Here is a 16,752-nt window from a genome sequence, read left to right as displayed (position 1 = left end):
TGAACATTTGTTCTGTACTTGTGGGCAGTTGAGGCATTTTAATGAAAGAAAAGCGTACTGAGAAACTTCTGGTATGGCCCCTTCAGTACACTGCAGAATTACATGCAGTCTAACAGGTTTGGTATTCTACAAATTTGTAGATTTCTGAATGCTAAGCTGTCGTCACCTTAACATAGATAATCTTAGTGGTTTTTAATTTTTGAGATGAACAGTGATGCTACTACTCTGAAAAATACACCCACACCAATTATGTGTATACTTTTTTTTCTTGCATCATAATTACTTTATTATGCCCATGAAATTTTGCTTCTTGTATTCTGGACTTCTGCTTTCTGCCAAATTTTAGAGTACACGAATAAAATATTGTACAACAAATGATTGGTTTTTGGGCTTGTGAAACAGACTATAAAATATAAACTGAGGCAAAGCAGCTTTTCCAGCATTGTGTTACGGAACAAACCATTGTTTTTCTTGGTAAATTTTGTGCCAGCTGTGTCAAGCTACTTGCGAAGGGGGGAAGTTACAGAAGGCTTCAAAAAGAGTAAGTGAAGGGTTTAGAAAGCAGTCTCTAAATGCCATTAATCTAAGTCAGAGTGAAAATCTGTAACCGTAGGCATCAATGGTGAGGTTCCTAGGCTTCCTCATTCCTTTCTAAGAACTCCTAAACTAGAATTTCTGGCAGCAACTCAGTTCCTCCAGGGTTTGTGAGAAGGTCTGTATGGAAACACTTGCAGTTAGTGATTGGAATATTTAGAAATTTTTTTACATTCCAACTTGAAGGAAACTTGCAGTTGTTGACCTTAGAGGGTCATAAAAAGATTTCTGAGCAAAAGGAACTGGATTTCTGACAAGGCCGAGAAAATGTGTTAGGAAATTGCCTTGGTAGTGCCTTTACAGAGACTAGGTAAACTTTGTTTAACATCTTGGAAATGGCTTACTCTTTTAGTTAAAGCTGTAGAAGCTATTCCAGTGGGTTTATTTCCTCTTTTCTTCCATATTAATAAACGCTTAAGCTTTGCCACAATTATTGAGTTTTACCAAAATTTTTACAGCGGTTCTTACCACCTGAGCCTCCAACTGATTGTTTAGTTGTGCTTCTTCTGTGATTTCTGTTTGAAGAAAGAAATCCCCATGATCTCCATGGAATAAGCTTGTTAGCTATTCCTGTCTCTACTCAGAATCAGAAATTTTTGGTGAGGCACTTGATGAAGTCCTTGCTGCTGACTATGATTTTTTTCCAGAGCAATTGAGTGGTTTGGTTTTTTTTTGTTTTGGTTTTTTTTTTGTTTTGGGTTTTTTTTTGTTTTGGTTTTTTTTTTTTGTGATGCCAGAAATGTTCCATTCTGCCTCCTTTTGCAGAAGGAGGGATTTGCAGAAAGGTCATAGTCTCCTCAGTGATCTTAAGATGCTTCTGAGAATGGTGGATTTTGAATTAATTGCATGGTACTGAATCTGTAAACAGGAGTCAAAACAGTGGGATCTTCCTTTATTCTCAGTGTTAATGTAATGGAGAAACTAGAATTGAGGCCAGAGCTGAAGCCAGATGGAATAATAAATGGATTAGGTCTTCCAAAATAATCTTTTTTTCCTCAGTGCACTTGGCTGATTTTATGCTGCTGCTTGACATTATGAACCATCAAGCCCCCTCCTTTCGTTTTCCTGGGAAGCACGTTTCCTTAACGTCTTACCAATTGATTGATCCCAAGCAACCATTAATATTGAGACCAATGGCATGCGGTTTGCAGTGGTGTGGCTTTGTGTGTCACTTAGCACCTTACATAGGTAGAACATTTCACTTTTACAGTGGGATTGCCATGGTGCATTCAGCCTTGAGACAGTTTGATGTTAATATCCAAAAGCATCGAAAGACCTTGGATTCTATTTAAAGTTCTGTTGCTTGTTGAAAAATTGGAAGAGCTTATAGCATTTTTTTAAAATGCCTGTGAACAATTTAGATTTGTCATCACCTGTATTTCGTATCTCATGAATTTATGCCATACATGTAATGCATACACATGCTCCAACGATCAGGTCTCGTAACTGTCCTGCACCAAAATTCAGTGACAGTGTGTTATTATGGGAGGACTGTAATTATTATCCTGTGTTTTGCACCTTGCTGCATTTTGTGCGTTCCCAAATATGCAGATGAGTAGTGAAAGGTTAGTATCCTATTCCTGTATGGCTGGGGCCAGCTCCATGCAGACCTCTCTGAAGGCAGTATTTCTAATATAAAGTTTCTTGTTTTGAGCCTGCTTGTTCCACCCCTGTAAAGGTATCTCCTTCCCTTTCCACCCTCCGGCACTTCAGGTTAACAAGTAATCCACAATCATGTACACAATAGTATTTCTCTTGGAAGTGAAACATGCTATATTGAACCATAATGGACTCTATTGGAGCACCTTGTGCTTTTACACTTTGAGCTCTTCAAATAGTACTATGATTCTAAGAATTTCTGTGGTAAGTGATCATATTTAAAAGATGGAGAATTCCAATGTTTTGCTAATGGCTGCTGAAATTTTAGACAAGCATATTTGCATTCTGCTTTCTACATTTTAACAAGTTCAGTTTGCCCTAAGAATGTGTATGCTTTTAATAACAGGGTGCATAAACAGTCTTTATTAGCGCAGATATACCTGTATTGTGACTGGATATTGACCTGTACTAGTTTACTAGATTGTTGATCCATGGCCTGGTTTGGAATGGAATTAGCAGGGCTGCTTTCTCAGACTTTTTTGCGCTCTTCTCCAGTGGTTTTTGTTTCCTCTTTTTCATCTTCTGGCAAGACTTTTGAAAGTCTTTCCAAGTTTGGCTGTTATGAGAATATTTAGGTTTTGTTGACAAAACAGAGTCACAAGTATTTCCTGAGTACAACCTTTTGTAGTCCCTGTGCAAGTCCCCTGTTTTTTATAGCTATCCTAATGTTTCGGTAAAGCAAAACAAATATAATTTTTAAGTTTTGCTGCCTTTAGAGATTTTTGATTGTGAGAGTAAGTCTGCATTATGTTGTGCACTTAGAATTCTCTTGTTTACGTTAGTTTTCTAAGGTAGTTTTTTCTACCAGACAAATTTTGTGTGGTTTTTAAGAATTTGCATGCGGAGTCACAGTGCTTTGGTGTCTATCTATGCACAGTCTTGCTACTAGGAGGAAAAATTAAAGAAACACAAACAAACCACGTTGAAGACCAGGTGAGAATGCTACCATCCTTCAACCAGTAGAGATGATGTTCTCAGTCACAGCACACTACACCATAGAGTCTAGGAATTTTACACCGGAGTTCTACTGTGACTGTGTCATACTGTTCTTTGAGTTGAACTAAATGTTTGCTGGAAGCATTCCATTATCTGTAGTAGCGCCCTGCATAATCACCAAGAGTCTGTGTTGAAGTTTAGGGCAGAATCATCCGTTCTAGTAGCGTGATTTTTATTTTTTTTTTAACAGGGGAGGATGGGAAATCTCAGTGTGGCGTACCAAAACGGGCTTTGGAAAACTTCAGTAACGTGTTTTCTGAGAATGTGGTTTTCATGCATGTTTTGAAACACTGGATTTTTAAAATGTTAATCTTCATTCTGAATCAGTTATGTATTAACATTTGGGTTTGGGATTTTCTTCTTTCTGCAGAAGTCTTCCTAAATTGTTTTGTCAGCCTTTTATTCTGGCTTAATATAGTTACTATGTTGGTCTTTATTTCTACTGTAGATGCAGTCTTGTATTTGTGGAATAATTTATCTTCTGTATGTGCATTGTTACTGTAGGTGACAGCAGACTTCCATTAAAATACCATTTTAATGAAATTACAGGTGGTGAATCCAACAGTGAAGGAAGTGAAAATGTGGTACAGCTCACTTCAGAAGGAATGTGGATATACTTTAAAGGCTTCAAAATTACTTACATCTAAATGTTTACTGTTAAATTTTCACTTGTAAAGCAATGCCAAGCTGGAGGCAGACCATATCAAGGGAAGTTTTGATACTAGGTTGTTGAAAGCTTTCGTCTTAGAAATTAGACTCAAAACAAAATTCAGGGTGTCTGTGTCTTCATTTAAGGCATCCATTTTAACACAGTAGCTATAATTTAATGCATAACCTTGATACTGAGGCGTAGATGTGTCTGTATAAAGGTTCGTTTTTGAGTAGAGATAGTAACTGTGTTTTGTAAGTAAATCTACATTGTTTTCTCACTGTCTCTGGTTCTTCAGGCTCCCATCCCAAAGAGTGCTCTTGTTCCTGTGATACCTATTACCAAATCAACAGGATCACGATTCCGAAACAGTGTAGAAGGACTGAATCAGGAGATTGAGATAATAATTAAGGAGACGGGAGACAAAGAGGAACAGCTTGTTGTATGTATCTGCCACCATGATTGCTTCCTAGAATGATTTTGGGTTTGCTTTGAGGTTTTTAAGGAATGAGCTTTATTTTGCACAGTTTTTGATTTAAGTTTGTCTGGAATTAATTTTTGCTTTCTTTAGTAAAGGTAGTTGAAAAACCTCTTGGAAAGCAAAAAGAAGGAAAGAGTTAAAGCTTGAATCTGAACCCTTTTCCTCTGTGATTACAGTGATGTGATTAGTTTTGCAATGAAATAAGAAATCTCAGTAAAATGGGAAAAGACAAAAGGTCTGTTTTGAGAGTTTTTGTAGTAACTTTTTCTTCTCTTTGTCTGTGCTGAACTGTCCCCATCCCAGTTGAAGCATAGCTTGCTCATTTTAACTTTCATTTTATTTTTAGATATTTTTAGAGGTAAATCTAGTAATGAAGTATCAGAAATACAGGCTACAAAGATGATTAAAGGACTTGGAACATCTTTCATATGAGGAGAGCCTGAGAGAGCTGGGACTGTTCAGCCTTGAGAAGAGAAAGCTCGGGGGGTCTTATGAATGTGTATAAATATCTGATGTGCAGGAATGAAGATGAGGGAGCTATACTCTTCTCCATAGTGTCCAATGTCAGGGCAAGAGGCAGAGGCAGTGGTCATAAACAAAAAAACATTCCATTCAATCTGAATACAAGAAAAACACCTTTCTTTCACTCTCTCTCTTTAAAAAGAGCATGAGGGTGCTCACAAGTTGCTCAGAGAGGTTGTGGAATCGCAGTCTGTGGAGATATGGATATGTCTGCGGAACTGGCTGGATGGTTGCATCCAGAGGGTAGTGCTCAATGGCTCAATGTCCAGATGGCAACCAGTGACGAGTGGTGTCCCTCAGGTCTGTACTGGGACCTGTACTGTTTATATCTTCATCAGTGACACAGACAGCAGATCGAGTGCACCCTCAGGAAGTTTGCAGATGATACCAAGCTGAGCAGTGCAGCTGACACACCAGAAGGATGGGATGTCATCCAGAGAGACCTGGACAAGCTGGAGAGGTGGGCCTGTGAGAGAGGTTCAACAAGGCCAAGTGTAAGGTCCTGCACCTGGGTTGGGGCAACCCCCAGTATCAACACAGGTTGGGGGATGAAGAGATTGAGAGCAGCCCTGCAGAGAAGGACTTGACAGTACTGGTGAACGAAAAACTGGACATGAGCCAACAATGTGTGCTTGCAGCCCAGAAGGCCAACCGTATCTTGGGCTGCATCAACAGAAGCGTGGCCAGCAGGTCGAAGGAAGTGATTCTGCCCCTCTACTCTGATCTGGTGAGACCGCCCCCCCCCCGGAGTGCTGTGTCCAGCTCTGGAGCCCTCAGCACAGAAAGGACATGGACCTGTTGGAGTGAGTCCAGAGGAGGGCCTCAAAATGATCAGAGGGCTGGAGCACCTCTCCTGTGAAGAAGGGCTGAGAGAGCTGGGGCTGTTCAGCCTGGAGAAGAGAAGGCTGCGGGGAGACCTTATTGCGGCCTTTCAGTACCTAAAGGGGGCTTATAAGAAAGATGGGGACAGACTTCTTAGCAAGGCCTGTTGTGACAGGACAAGGGGTAATAGTTTTAAACTAAAGGAGGGTAGATTTAGACTGAATATAAGGAAGAAACTTTTTACAGTAGGGGCGGTGAAACACTGGAACAGGTTGCCCAGAGAGGTGGTAGGTGCCTCATCCCTAGAAACATTCAAGGCCAGGCTGGATGAGGCTCTGAGCAAACTGATCTAGTTGAAGATGTCCTTGCTTACTCCAGGGTGGGGTTGGACTAGATGACCTCTAAAGGTCCCTTCCAACCTAAACCATTCTATTATTCTTTTCAAAACTTGACTGGATGCAGTCCCGGACAGACTGCTCTAGCCGACTCTGATGAAGCAGTGGTGTTGGACTAGATGATCTCCCTTCCAACCTCAGCAGTTATGTGATTCGGTGAAATCTTGAACTATTGTCATTAGTTTCCAAACCTGACTTATTTTATTTTGTGTTGGAGTCTTGTGTAATGAAGAAAACTTTTCTATTTCAAACAGTTTCATGAAACCCCCAAAATGCCTCAGCATTACTGGATTTAAAGAAATTGCTAACCACACAAGAGCAGCTGTTTGATACCTTTTATTTTTAACAGCCTCAAGATATTCCAGATGGGCATCGTGCACCACCACCATTGGTTCAGCGTAGTAGTAGTACTCGCAGCATTGATACCCAAACACCTGGTGGAGCAGACAGGGGTAGTAACAACAGCAGCCGCTCTCAGTCAGTATCTCCAACCTCCTTTCTTACCATCCCTAATGAAGGCAGTGAAGAAAGTCCATGTTCTACAGATGATCTTCTTGCTGATTCCAGAGATAAAGGTATTGTATAACTTTAAAAGTTCAACAATGCTAATTCATTGCGATGTGCATGAACATGTAGCAAAAGAGGGGATTTGTTTCCCACATCCATGGATAAACAGTAGAATGTTGTTTCTTTTTTTCTTCTTTGCAAGTGATATGTTTTTTCCAAATTGCTCCAAGTACTGTGTGTGCACGCATATTTAATGCTCTGTAGCTGAAGCTAGATAGGTGTGACTGAGGAATGTGCTCCCCAAATGAGTTTTTGTTTTTAAATAATAGGTTCTTCAAGTACTTTAAGCAAGTTGAAGAAGCAAGTGTGTACAGCGACAGGTCAAATGACAGAGTAGGCTAGTCCTGTTGCTTGTGTCAGGTATTTTTTACGATCTCTGATAAAATGGGCAACCTTCCAGCATTTCAAATATGTACCTGTAAAAGTTTAACTGTTTGGGGTTTTTTAATTATTCTTTTAAACCAGAAATCTTCTGAGATATACTAGGAGAATTTTATAATTCAACATAAACCTGTTCTGGTTTTTACGGAATATGGCTTCTGCCCATTTCTTTTGGCTAGGTGGTGATGGCACAGGACCATAGGTTCAGGTTTGCAGTTACAAACTGAAAGTGTCTAGGAATGAACAGAGATTGCAGAGGAGCCTGAAAATGATGTAAGGAGAAATAGAGGAGGAGAAAAGGTTTTGAGATAAGAAAGCTTATTTGCAAATGAAAACTTGGAGGTGAATTAAAATGTTTCTTTATTTTACAACATTGGTAATGAAGTGGCTTTCAATTTGGGGGACGTTTAAAGATAGTTATATGGTTTTGGGGTTTTTTTAGTGTGACACATTTAAATAATGATATACTCTGTTCTGCAGAGAATGGAAATAATTCTCCCTTGCCAAAATATGCTACCTCACCAAAACCCAACAACAGCTACATGTTTAAGCGTGAACCTCCAGAGGGCTGTGAAAAAGTGAAAGTCTTTGAGGAAAACTTGTAAGTTGATCTTCACTACATAAGAAATAACATTCAATGTTCAGTTACCTATTGGTTTATTGATTTTGTGTCAGATCAAAAGTATTAATCCAGTTGCTAAAACCATGCTAACAGCCTGATCTCTGTCGTTTTGTGTATACTGGTGTATATGTATGTATTCTATCGCTTGAATTTTGTGTTAAAATCAAAATCTTGAGAGACTTTTTAAAACCAACGTAACTTGAGAGGACTGTCTTTTACCTGGCGGGTAGTGGGGCAGAAGCTCAAATAACAAGTTACAAAGAGAGGTAATAAGAAGCTGTAATGTAGGTGCATCCACTAATATATGTCACAGCTTGACAGGCACATCCAGTAATCCATACTCTGAAGACCATATTCTTTTCCGCTACATCTGTGTGGTTGTGAAACTTTTAGTGACGGGAGTGAATTTGACCTTGAGTATTTGATGCTTTGGTTATTCTGAAAAGGCCAACTTGTGTCATTTGGGAATATTTTCGGGGGTTTATGTTTTATTATTATTTTCAATGGAGTTCTTATACCCCTATGTCACTTGGATGCAAGAATCTTAACCTACAGTTAAAAATTTTATTTCGTCACATAAGAATTCTCTTATGCCTATATTATCTCAACAATGCCATCTAGTACAATTGGTAATTAAAAAAATTTTAGCTGCCTTTGTGTTTTCCATCTCTGATGTCTGCAATGGATTTTGAGAAGTCTCTGGCTGCTTCGTAGCACTGTGGAAAGGGTTATGGTAACTTAGGTTACCTGTCTGTATTTTAGAGTGTCTAAGCTATGTTGCCAACAGATCAGATAGTCTTCACTTGCTCCAAGAACATAGCCTATTGTGATTTGACTCGCATTTGCATCTCTTTTTGGACATCCTTGCTGCATAACTATAGGACTGTTCTGCTGTGGAGTGAAAGAGGCTTCTATGAAGTTTATGTCAGTTCTTAGACACTGCAGTTGGATGCAAAAATCTTTTTCACATCTGCTACTTGCATTCCACACGTATGTGGAATACATGAGTGCAACTATTTAAAGCTCAACCTTTGTTTAACATTATTTCTGTTTGAAGTTTCCAGGATTTTCATTTGGGAAAAAAAATTATAAATGGGGCTGAATTTTCTGGACACTTGGAGATTCAGCTAACAGGGAAACATAATGAGCAGAATTACTTTTCAGAGTAGAGTATCTCTTACAAGAGTATACTGAAAGATTGGTTTGCTTCGCCTAGTAGGGTGAAGGTAGAAGTGCATATGGCTGTCTTAGAAACACATGGAAGAGAGCAGGAGGTTATAGGCTAAAGGACAATGCTGGCAACAAGAAAAAAGGAGTATAAATTTCTGATGGTTATTTTCCAGCAGGGAAGAGAGGCTTTGGAACACATTCCCATAGTTTTCTCTTAAAATAGAGTTGGACTAGCTTAGCAGATTTACATTGCAGGTTAGAAGTAGACACAGAAGGCATACCTATGCTATCCACAATTTCCTTTCCAGCTCTGTCTTTCATAAAGCATGTCTCTGAGTTGGTTGAATTATATGCTGAGATGGCAAAACTGCAAGTCAGGATCTAAATGTGTTCTACACTTCCTTCTTAGGTTCTAGGTACTTGATCGTGAATGCCACTTTGGGAATACTACATTTTGCATTGCATTGCGTTTTTAAGCAAGATGGGCTCATCTTTTACAGAGATTCAGGCCACGCTCACGTGAACATGCAAAGGAGGCGAAAGTCTAGAAAAGGGGATTCCCCTATGATCCTGAACAGCTCTAAGATATGCAATATTAGGAACACTGCTATGCCAGCTTTCTTTCACAAGGCTTGCTCTGTAAAGAGTATCTGGGGGGTGGGGGGCAGAACTTTTTGGGTTGTGAAAGTTTCTGGAGAATGTGATTGAGAATACTTGTATATTGGATATGCCAATTCATGGATAGGCTTTGTGATCTGCAACATGAAGTTAGTGCCTTTTTTGCATTTGGAGACAGCCTGTCCTAAGAACGTGTTGTTTATCTCATACTGTATGTAAACAAGCGGTTTAAACCATCTTGTCATTTGCCATGTGGTGGAAGTAGCTGTAGTATTTCCAGTTTCAACCTCAACTTCTCTCTGGTGATGTGTTCAGCAATACGTGCCTGCTATTGACAGAATTTGATTATTTGATGTAATTTTAAAACTATTGTGTGTATTTTATTTCCAGGCCAAAGCCATTGCACGAAATTCCAGCCTTCTACTGCCCTGACAAGAACAAAGTGAATTTCATTCCTAAAAGTGGCTCTGCTTTCTGTCTTGTCAGCATCCTCAAGCCACTTCTTCCCACACAGGATCTCACACTTAAGGGCACTACACACAGCCTGACTGTTTCCTCCAGCATGACGCCCAGTTTGTTACAGCCCATTTCTATGGCCTCCTTGTCTACAAACACAGATCAAGACAGGATCTCTCGTGGAACAAGTACAGTAATACCACAGACCTCTCTAATCCAGCAGTCGGGACATATTGAGGAAGCTGAAGGATAGATTTACATTGTCTTGACATTTTTCTGGGCAACTACTGGGGAAAAAATTGGAACCAGTTGACTGAACCTCTCTGATCACACTATTTGCATTGTTTTAACAGGTTATGGCACTGTTGTAATTGAACAGTTTGTATAATTGACAGTTCGGTGGCACATTGAGAAGTTCAGGAGGATGCAGCAGCTGATACACTGCTGCAGTTTCTGCTTGTGAAGACTCCGGTTCTGTTTCTCTCCTGCTTTTTTAAACACTGGTGAAAACAGACTGTCATAATCCTTTGCCATTTGAAGGACCAGTTGTTGTGATGCTGGGTGTCCTTTGACTTTTCCCCATTAAAACAAAAATCTCAAGACCAACCAGCTGATCCCATTTACCATTGTAATCTGCAGAGGGAGGGGCAATCAGATGGTTTTACAAGATGTCTTTTGTATGAAAATGTGTATTTTGTAACAAAAACTTGCCTTTTCTGGTGTGTAGCAGATGGTGTTTAGAAGACGCTTTCCTGGTGATGATGATTCTGCCCCACCCTTTTTTTTTTTTTTTTTTTTTTGGAAGGTTCTTTTTTATATGGCTGTTTTACAGCTGCTGGGACCAAAGGATTGCTGAAGTATTTCAGCAGTCTCAAATTACATGACCTTGCTGAACAGCCTCAGCCCTAAACAAAATAAGTTAATATGCCTGAAACTTTTAAAACATAAGAGTATCCAAAAAGCAGTGTTAGTATATAGTGTACATTGTTTTGATATCGGAAGTTTGTGCTTCAGGTAAGTGACATTCTTAAAACTCCTTCCTTCACAGAATTCCCACCAGTGTCAATTTATTGGCTGGAAAACTGCATTTTAAAGCACTTGCCCAGTATTGTTCTATTTGTCCATAGGATTTTTGTGCAGGGGTGGGGGAAAAAAACATGTTATCCTCTTACTCGGTATCCTTCTTGGTATTTCCTTCCAGAAAATATGCTGCTTGCCTCTTACAGGCTTGCTTGGCTACTTAAGGAGTTAGTCAGCCTGAATCATTAATCTCTCTTGGAACAGATTTGCTCTGAAGTGACTCATCACTGTATTATAAAAACCCTGGCCACATAATACTGAAATATCCGTGCATGATTTCCTCCCTTTTGTCCTAGTGGTGTCTTGTGTGTCCATTGAAGGTGATGGTTTGTCAGGCATGGTATCTATTACACAGGAGTTTACAGCAGCAGATACATTCTCTCTTTTTGACAAGCAGCTTAGGCTGGCATGTAAAACAGGATTTTTTGATACCTGGTCTGTCCTGATACGCAGTAGTTTAAGGTTCTCTCCTTTGAAGTTATAATAAAAGATGAAAATGGGAGGGAAAGGCAATTGCAAATGGAAACTGTTCAGGAACTTCAGTGACATTTTTCCTTTGTTCCTGGAGTGTATTACTTGGGTTTGAGTAAATGCAATATAGATATGCAAAAAACTACAGTGACCTGAATACCAGTGTCATATCAACTTACAAAACAAGTTGACCTTGTACCTCTTTTACAGAGTTAGATTCAGTAATTTCGAAGTAAGTGTCACTGTGGACAGTCTCTGGGTCTGTTACACATGAGCAGTTCTCACTGGCTTGCATGTACATAGGTTCTGTGAATCAGTTGCATACTCAGGTCCCCTCATAGCTGCATCTATTTAAAGATGATATTGCAAATATAATAATTTTGTTCAGTGCTTAATATGCTAAATTTGGTTGCAGACATTTCAGTTGGGAGAAAAAAAGCCCTGTGTACCTGTGCAGATAATAGTCAGAGTTTTCGATGCACATTTACTGTACCTTTAAATCCTCCCTAACTATGATAGCGTTGTACTTTACTCAGCAAGGATGTGTAAATCACATTAGCATGTGCAAGTCCTGTGTTCATAGTATAATGAACCCCCTTTTAAAACATCATGCAAAAATACAGCAAATGAAAAATGTACCAGGAAGTGTTAAAATATTAGACCTATTAAATTAGCAAACAAGCAGAAGCTGGTTTACTATCTTCCTTCCCATCAAAATAGACAGGATTGTGCAGATGAGACTAAAGAACTCTGTTTTAAAGTAACAGCTCTGATTTACACTGACAAAGTTGTTGAAGGACAGAGTGTTAAAATAAGCCGCTTCGTGTATCAAATCTGTGTAATTTGGCCAATTGATAATTATTTTCTGGGTTTAGTGGTTATGATTTAGTTTCTTCTGAAACAGTTACAGTGCAATGTGCAGTCTAAAAATTTACTGCTTTAGATAGGTTTGTTTAAACCTGGTATGACTGGATTCAGGGAAGATCAGATCATTCAGGTGAAGGAAATGCTTCTAAGTCTGTTTTCTATTTTTAACAGTAGCATGTAAAAAGCTTCTCCATCAATGCTAAACTGCCTAGTGCTTTTGCTTTATCAGGAGATCTTAACTGAATGGTTAAGAACCAAAGGGCTAAAGGTAACAAATAGCCTGTCTTACAGCCTTGATACTTAACTGACTTCACCAAAACTGCATTCTGATATTTGTTTTCATCAGAGTGGCTCTCCCAAATAGCAGTGAGCTTTCTTACCGTAGGACTTTCTTTTGCACCTGCTGTAATACTTGAGCATCTCTTTGGTAGTTTACATTGTATGTTATTGGACAAAGTACTGTACAAATTAGCGAGCTGCTCTGATAAAAACCTAATGTAAATGTGTGAGGTTTTTGCTTTTTATAAAAACAAACTGCATTCAGGACAACATTCAGTCTTTTTTATATGCAGGACAACTCTACTGTTGCTGTGGCAGCTCTACTTTATTATGAATCCACACTAAAGACTCAGAATTAAGAAAATACAACAGCTCTTGTTCCGAGACCAGCTTTTACATGTGTGCATACAAAAATTAGCCTTAAACTTTTTATGTGCTATCTTGTGCCATAGCAGAGCTGTTAGATAAGTACTTAAATCAATTTCAAAATACCTTTGAGAGCGCATGGAGCTTTTTAAAAATTCTTTTATGTATAGAGTGGGATATTCGGGGGGGGGGGGGGGGGTTTGACCCATGCATTACTCAAGCACAGTTTTACTGAAGGAGTTCAAGTACTTTTGGCATACTTCAGATCTTAACTATGCATAGACCTAGTCAGTTTCTTCATTGCCTACTTTGTAGCTTAAGAAAAATTAAAGGTCTATTTTTGTGCACAACTTTACACACTTGATACTCTTGTTTTCTTGGTATATTACACTTCTAGCCACACTTAAAGGCTGGCAGCAGTGTTTAGTAACACTGACAGCTGATTTTGAGATATACTAAATGGTGTTCCTCCAGTTGTAAATGCTACGTAAGTTGTAAGGAAGGTCGTCATTGTTGTAATGAAGGGCTGTGGTGGCATCTATGACTATGGGAATCCTTTTTTAAAAAAACTCAAGGCACAGGGGAAGGGGACTTCTTTGTTAAAGTTTGATCTGCTTCAGCTATTCTTTCCTTGTTTGGTGCCATAGTCCTGTAGCAACAAAATTAAGTACTTGGAAAAGTAAAAGATAATGCTTGAGTACACATATCTTGGAAAGAAATTCTCGGTTGCACGTACATATCCCAAGTGAGGAAGAAAGGGGGTGAAAATTAAATATTGCATACAGTGGAAGTAAATGACTGCTGTGTTTGATTTACATAAAGCAATAGCAGCTCTTAAAAAGTATGTTTAGTCTCAGGGCTATTCTTTGGTTTGTCCTAAATTACAGTTTCCTGGAATTCAGAATCTGAGATTGTTGGAAAACACTGAAGCTGAGCCTTTTGGGAAGAAAAAAACCCAAGGTCATATCCATTAACCTTTCTTCTGCCTCAGGCCTAACTTCTTGTTGTTTATTAAGTTTACTAGAATTCAGTGGTACAGCAATAATTCCTTGCTGAAGTATTATCTGTTCTCTCCCTGCCTTCTCTGAAATGCTAACATATCTTCACAGTACCTTGCTGCTAGTGACGTCTATATTTCCTTACTGAATGTTTCCTTGCTGAGTACCTGACAGCTTCTCTGTGCAACTGGAAGTGTGAAGTAGAATGCATTGGAAGTCACCAGAGAGTTGCAGTTACCAAGACCAGTGCTGCAGGGTGACTTCTTCGGTATTTTGATTTCCATTTGACTCATTGTGCACGTGCACACACACAGTCTGCGTAGGTCTGCTGCTTTTATCTTTATGGTGTGAGGCAGGACTAGTATTTCTAAAAAATTTTTTTTTTTTTTAATGGGCAGACTTGCAGACCTGTTCTCATCAGAGCTGATGCATACTTATAGGCATCTCCAAAGTAAAGCTTCTGTGTTGTTCTTGTTTTCATGAAGTGACTTTAACCTGCAGAAAAGACCCTTGACATAAAAGCATCCAAACACTTGAGAATGTCAGGGCTGTGCTTTCTCCATGTAATTCCATAGTTCAAGCGTGTGCCTTTCATAAAATGTCATAGCCTAAAGATGTCATTATGGCTTAGACCCAAACTGGGTTGGCATGTATTATAACAAAAAATGTTAGCTCTTAGAAAAGGTAATAGAAGGTACGTTTTTCCTAGCCTAGGGAGGTGAAAAGCACTGTGGAAGAACTAGTTTAATTCTGATCGAAGAGTTCTTACGGAGTTGGGGGTTTTTTTTAAACCTGGGCGTGCAGGAAAACAAAATGACCACTTATTGCAAGACTCACACGTATATTTTCTTGACGTGAGTTTGTGAGTGTTCAGCAACTCTGAAAATCAGTTCCACTCTTAGTGTTTTGTTTATACAAAGAATGACCTAGATGCATTGTTTTGAAACTTACTTTGTGCGTCAAGTCAAGTGAGGAGAGAATGTTAACTCTTCAAGTGTTTTGTGAAATTCCAGTCCTGTACCCCAACTGAACCGCAAGTCTCTTTCTGAAAGCTCCAAATGTAAATGGAGTTCTGTTACTGCTTGCTTGATTTCATTGCATGTCCTCAGTAAATACTTAAGGTATGGTCTTTGTTTAATAGTTCTTCATTGAGATTTGTATTTGCCTACACAGACTTCTGCAGTGTTGACAGGTCTGTCTGAATTGCAGAAGAGTACTTGGCCTGATAACGCTGTAGGTCAACATTTTTTACACAAATTCCTTTTAAAACAACTCTGGAAAATTTAGGAAGCTAAAAAAACAAAAAGACTGTTTCTGGACACTCCCTCCACCCTATAATTGTCACTGTGCTGATAGTTGAATTTTGCTTAGCTTTGTTCTAAATGATTTCATTTATTGAAATTTATATTTCCATTCAATAAATTGGATTTTTGCGGGTAGCAGTCAAGGGGTGTCCAAAACTGCCAGTAGATTTGCCTTTGTATGAAATTGGCTGATATGTTTTCCTCTGTTACACTGTGATAACTTGTGGAGGTGTTCTTGCGTATGTTGTACTGATAGGTTACTTGTTGCATGTAAGGTGATTTTTGTAAGCAAGAGGAATTCCAGGGATGTTCTGCAAAAAGGGCCTATTCTGAGGTGATGTACACTGGTGTAAAACTGGAGCAGCTCAACTAATTTCAGTGGAATTCTTTACACTTTCTCTTTCTTTACACTAGTCTCTTTGCTATGTGTAGTTATGCCAGTACTATTTTGCACAATGTTGTTTTAAATCTTGTTCTGACTTGTGAACTGTTTCTACTGAAAACAGTGACAATTTTACAAACTGCAATAGTGGAATGTTTTGGGGAATTTTTTTTCTTCTTTTCCTAAAATAAAAAGTCATCACTTCAAGCTATGGGCTAGTCTTGGATTTATTTTAGTAGCGAGGGGGTTTGTGTACTCTGACAACCTGAAGATTTGCCTGAGGATTTACCCTGAGGGTAGTAGGCATTTACTTCAAATAAAATACACACTTTAACCCTTTTAGAATAAATTAATCAGGGTGGAAATCTCTGATTAATCCATACACTGATTCCTCTAGTTCATCCCAGAATAGTCCTGGGAATCTTTCTTTCCCCATCTTCACCTGCAGTAGGTTTGGTCAGTTCCTGAGCAATTTACAATTCCATTATTAGGGGAAGATGCCCCAAGTACTGGATTTTGGGAACAGAAGGATTCAGCACGCATTCTCCTTGGAGTGAAGGAATGGGAGCAGGACTGAGAAAAAAGACCTGTATTGCTGCTGGTAGGTTCATACTGCTGTTCAGTAGAATGCAACTGCAGAAGCCTACTGGGGAAGGTATTTAGGGTGTTTGTTGAAATAGTCTCATGTTCTGCAGGTTTCTGTTCACTCAAAACGAGGTGTTTTTTTTTTTCATAAGCAGAATTTGGAGCCAGGGCTCCTTTACACTAGAAATAGTGAGCTAGATAAATTATGTATTTCAGGGTTTCTTCCTAGCTCTTGTGGTAAATTTAAGTCTCATTTGTCTAAAAGGCTTGGAGCAGTTACCCTTCTGGAAAATCATTGTCAGCTATATTTCATTCCAGAATGAAGAGAGGTAGAAGATTTCCCTGAATCTTGAGGAACTGAAGGATTTCCAGTGCACACCCCTCAAAGCAGGGTTGGCTTGTACTCCTCCGTCGGTGGAAGGGGTTGGGCCAATACATGACAGCAGCATCAAGTTCCCAAGAGCATGCATTTCACCGCCAGATCAATG

General features: G+C 39.1%; 1 protein-coding gene across 1 annotated transcript in view; it reads left to right on the top strand.

The window, feature by feature from the left end:
* FAM117B (family with sequence similarity 117 member B) overlaps positions 1–15,886 on the top strand; it is a 33,341-nt gene extending 17,455 nt beyond the window's left edge. The window contains exons 5-8 of the mRNA XM_075093756.1: positions 4,197–4,340; positions 6,468–6,693; positions 7,547–7,667; positions 9,867–15,886. Coding sequence (XP_074949857.1) covers positions 4,197–4,340; positions 6,468–6,693; positions 7,547–7,667; positions 9,867–10,185 — 810 coding nt within the window. The 3' untranslated portion in view covers positions 10,186–15,886. The remainder of the gene's footprint in view (positions 1–4,196; positions 4,341–6,467; positions 6,694–7,546; positions 7,668–9,866) is intronic.
* Positions 15,887–16,752: the final 866 nt, after the last annotated feature.

Source organism: Phalacrocorax aristotelis, chromosome 5 (assembly GCF_949628215.1).
Source record: "Phalacrocorax aristotelis chromosome 5, bGulAri2.1, whole genome shotgun sequence".
NCBI classification, from domain to species: domain Eukaryota; kingdom Metazoa; phylum Chordata; class Aves; order Suliformes; family Phalacrocoracidae; genus Phalacrocorax; species Phalacrocorax aristotelis.
This window is presented reverse-complemented; position numbering and strand designations above follow the sequence as displayed.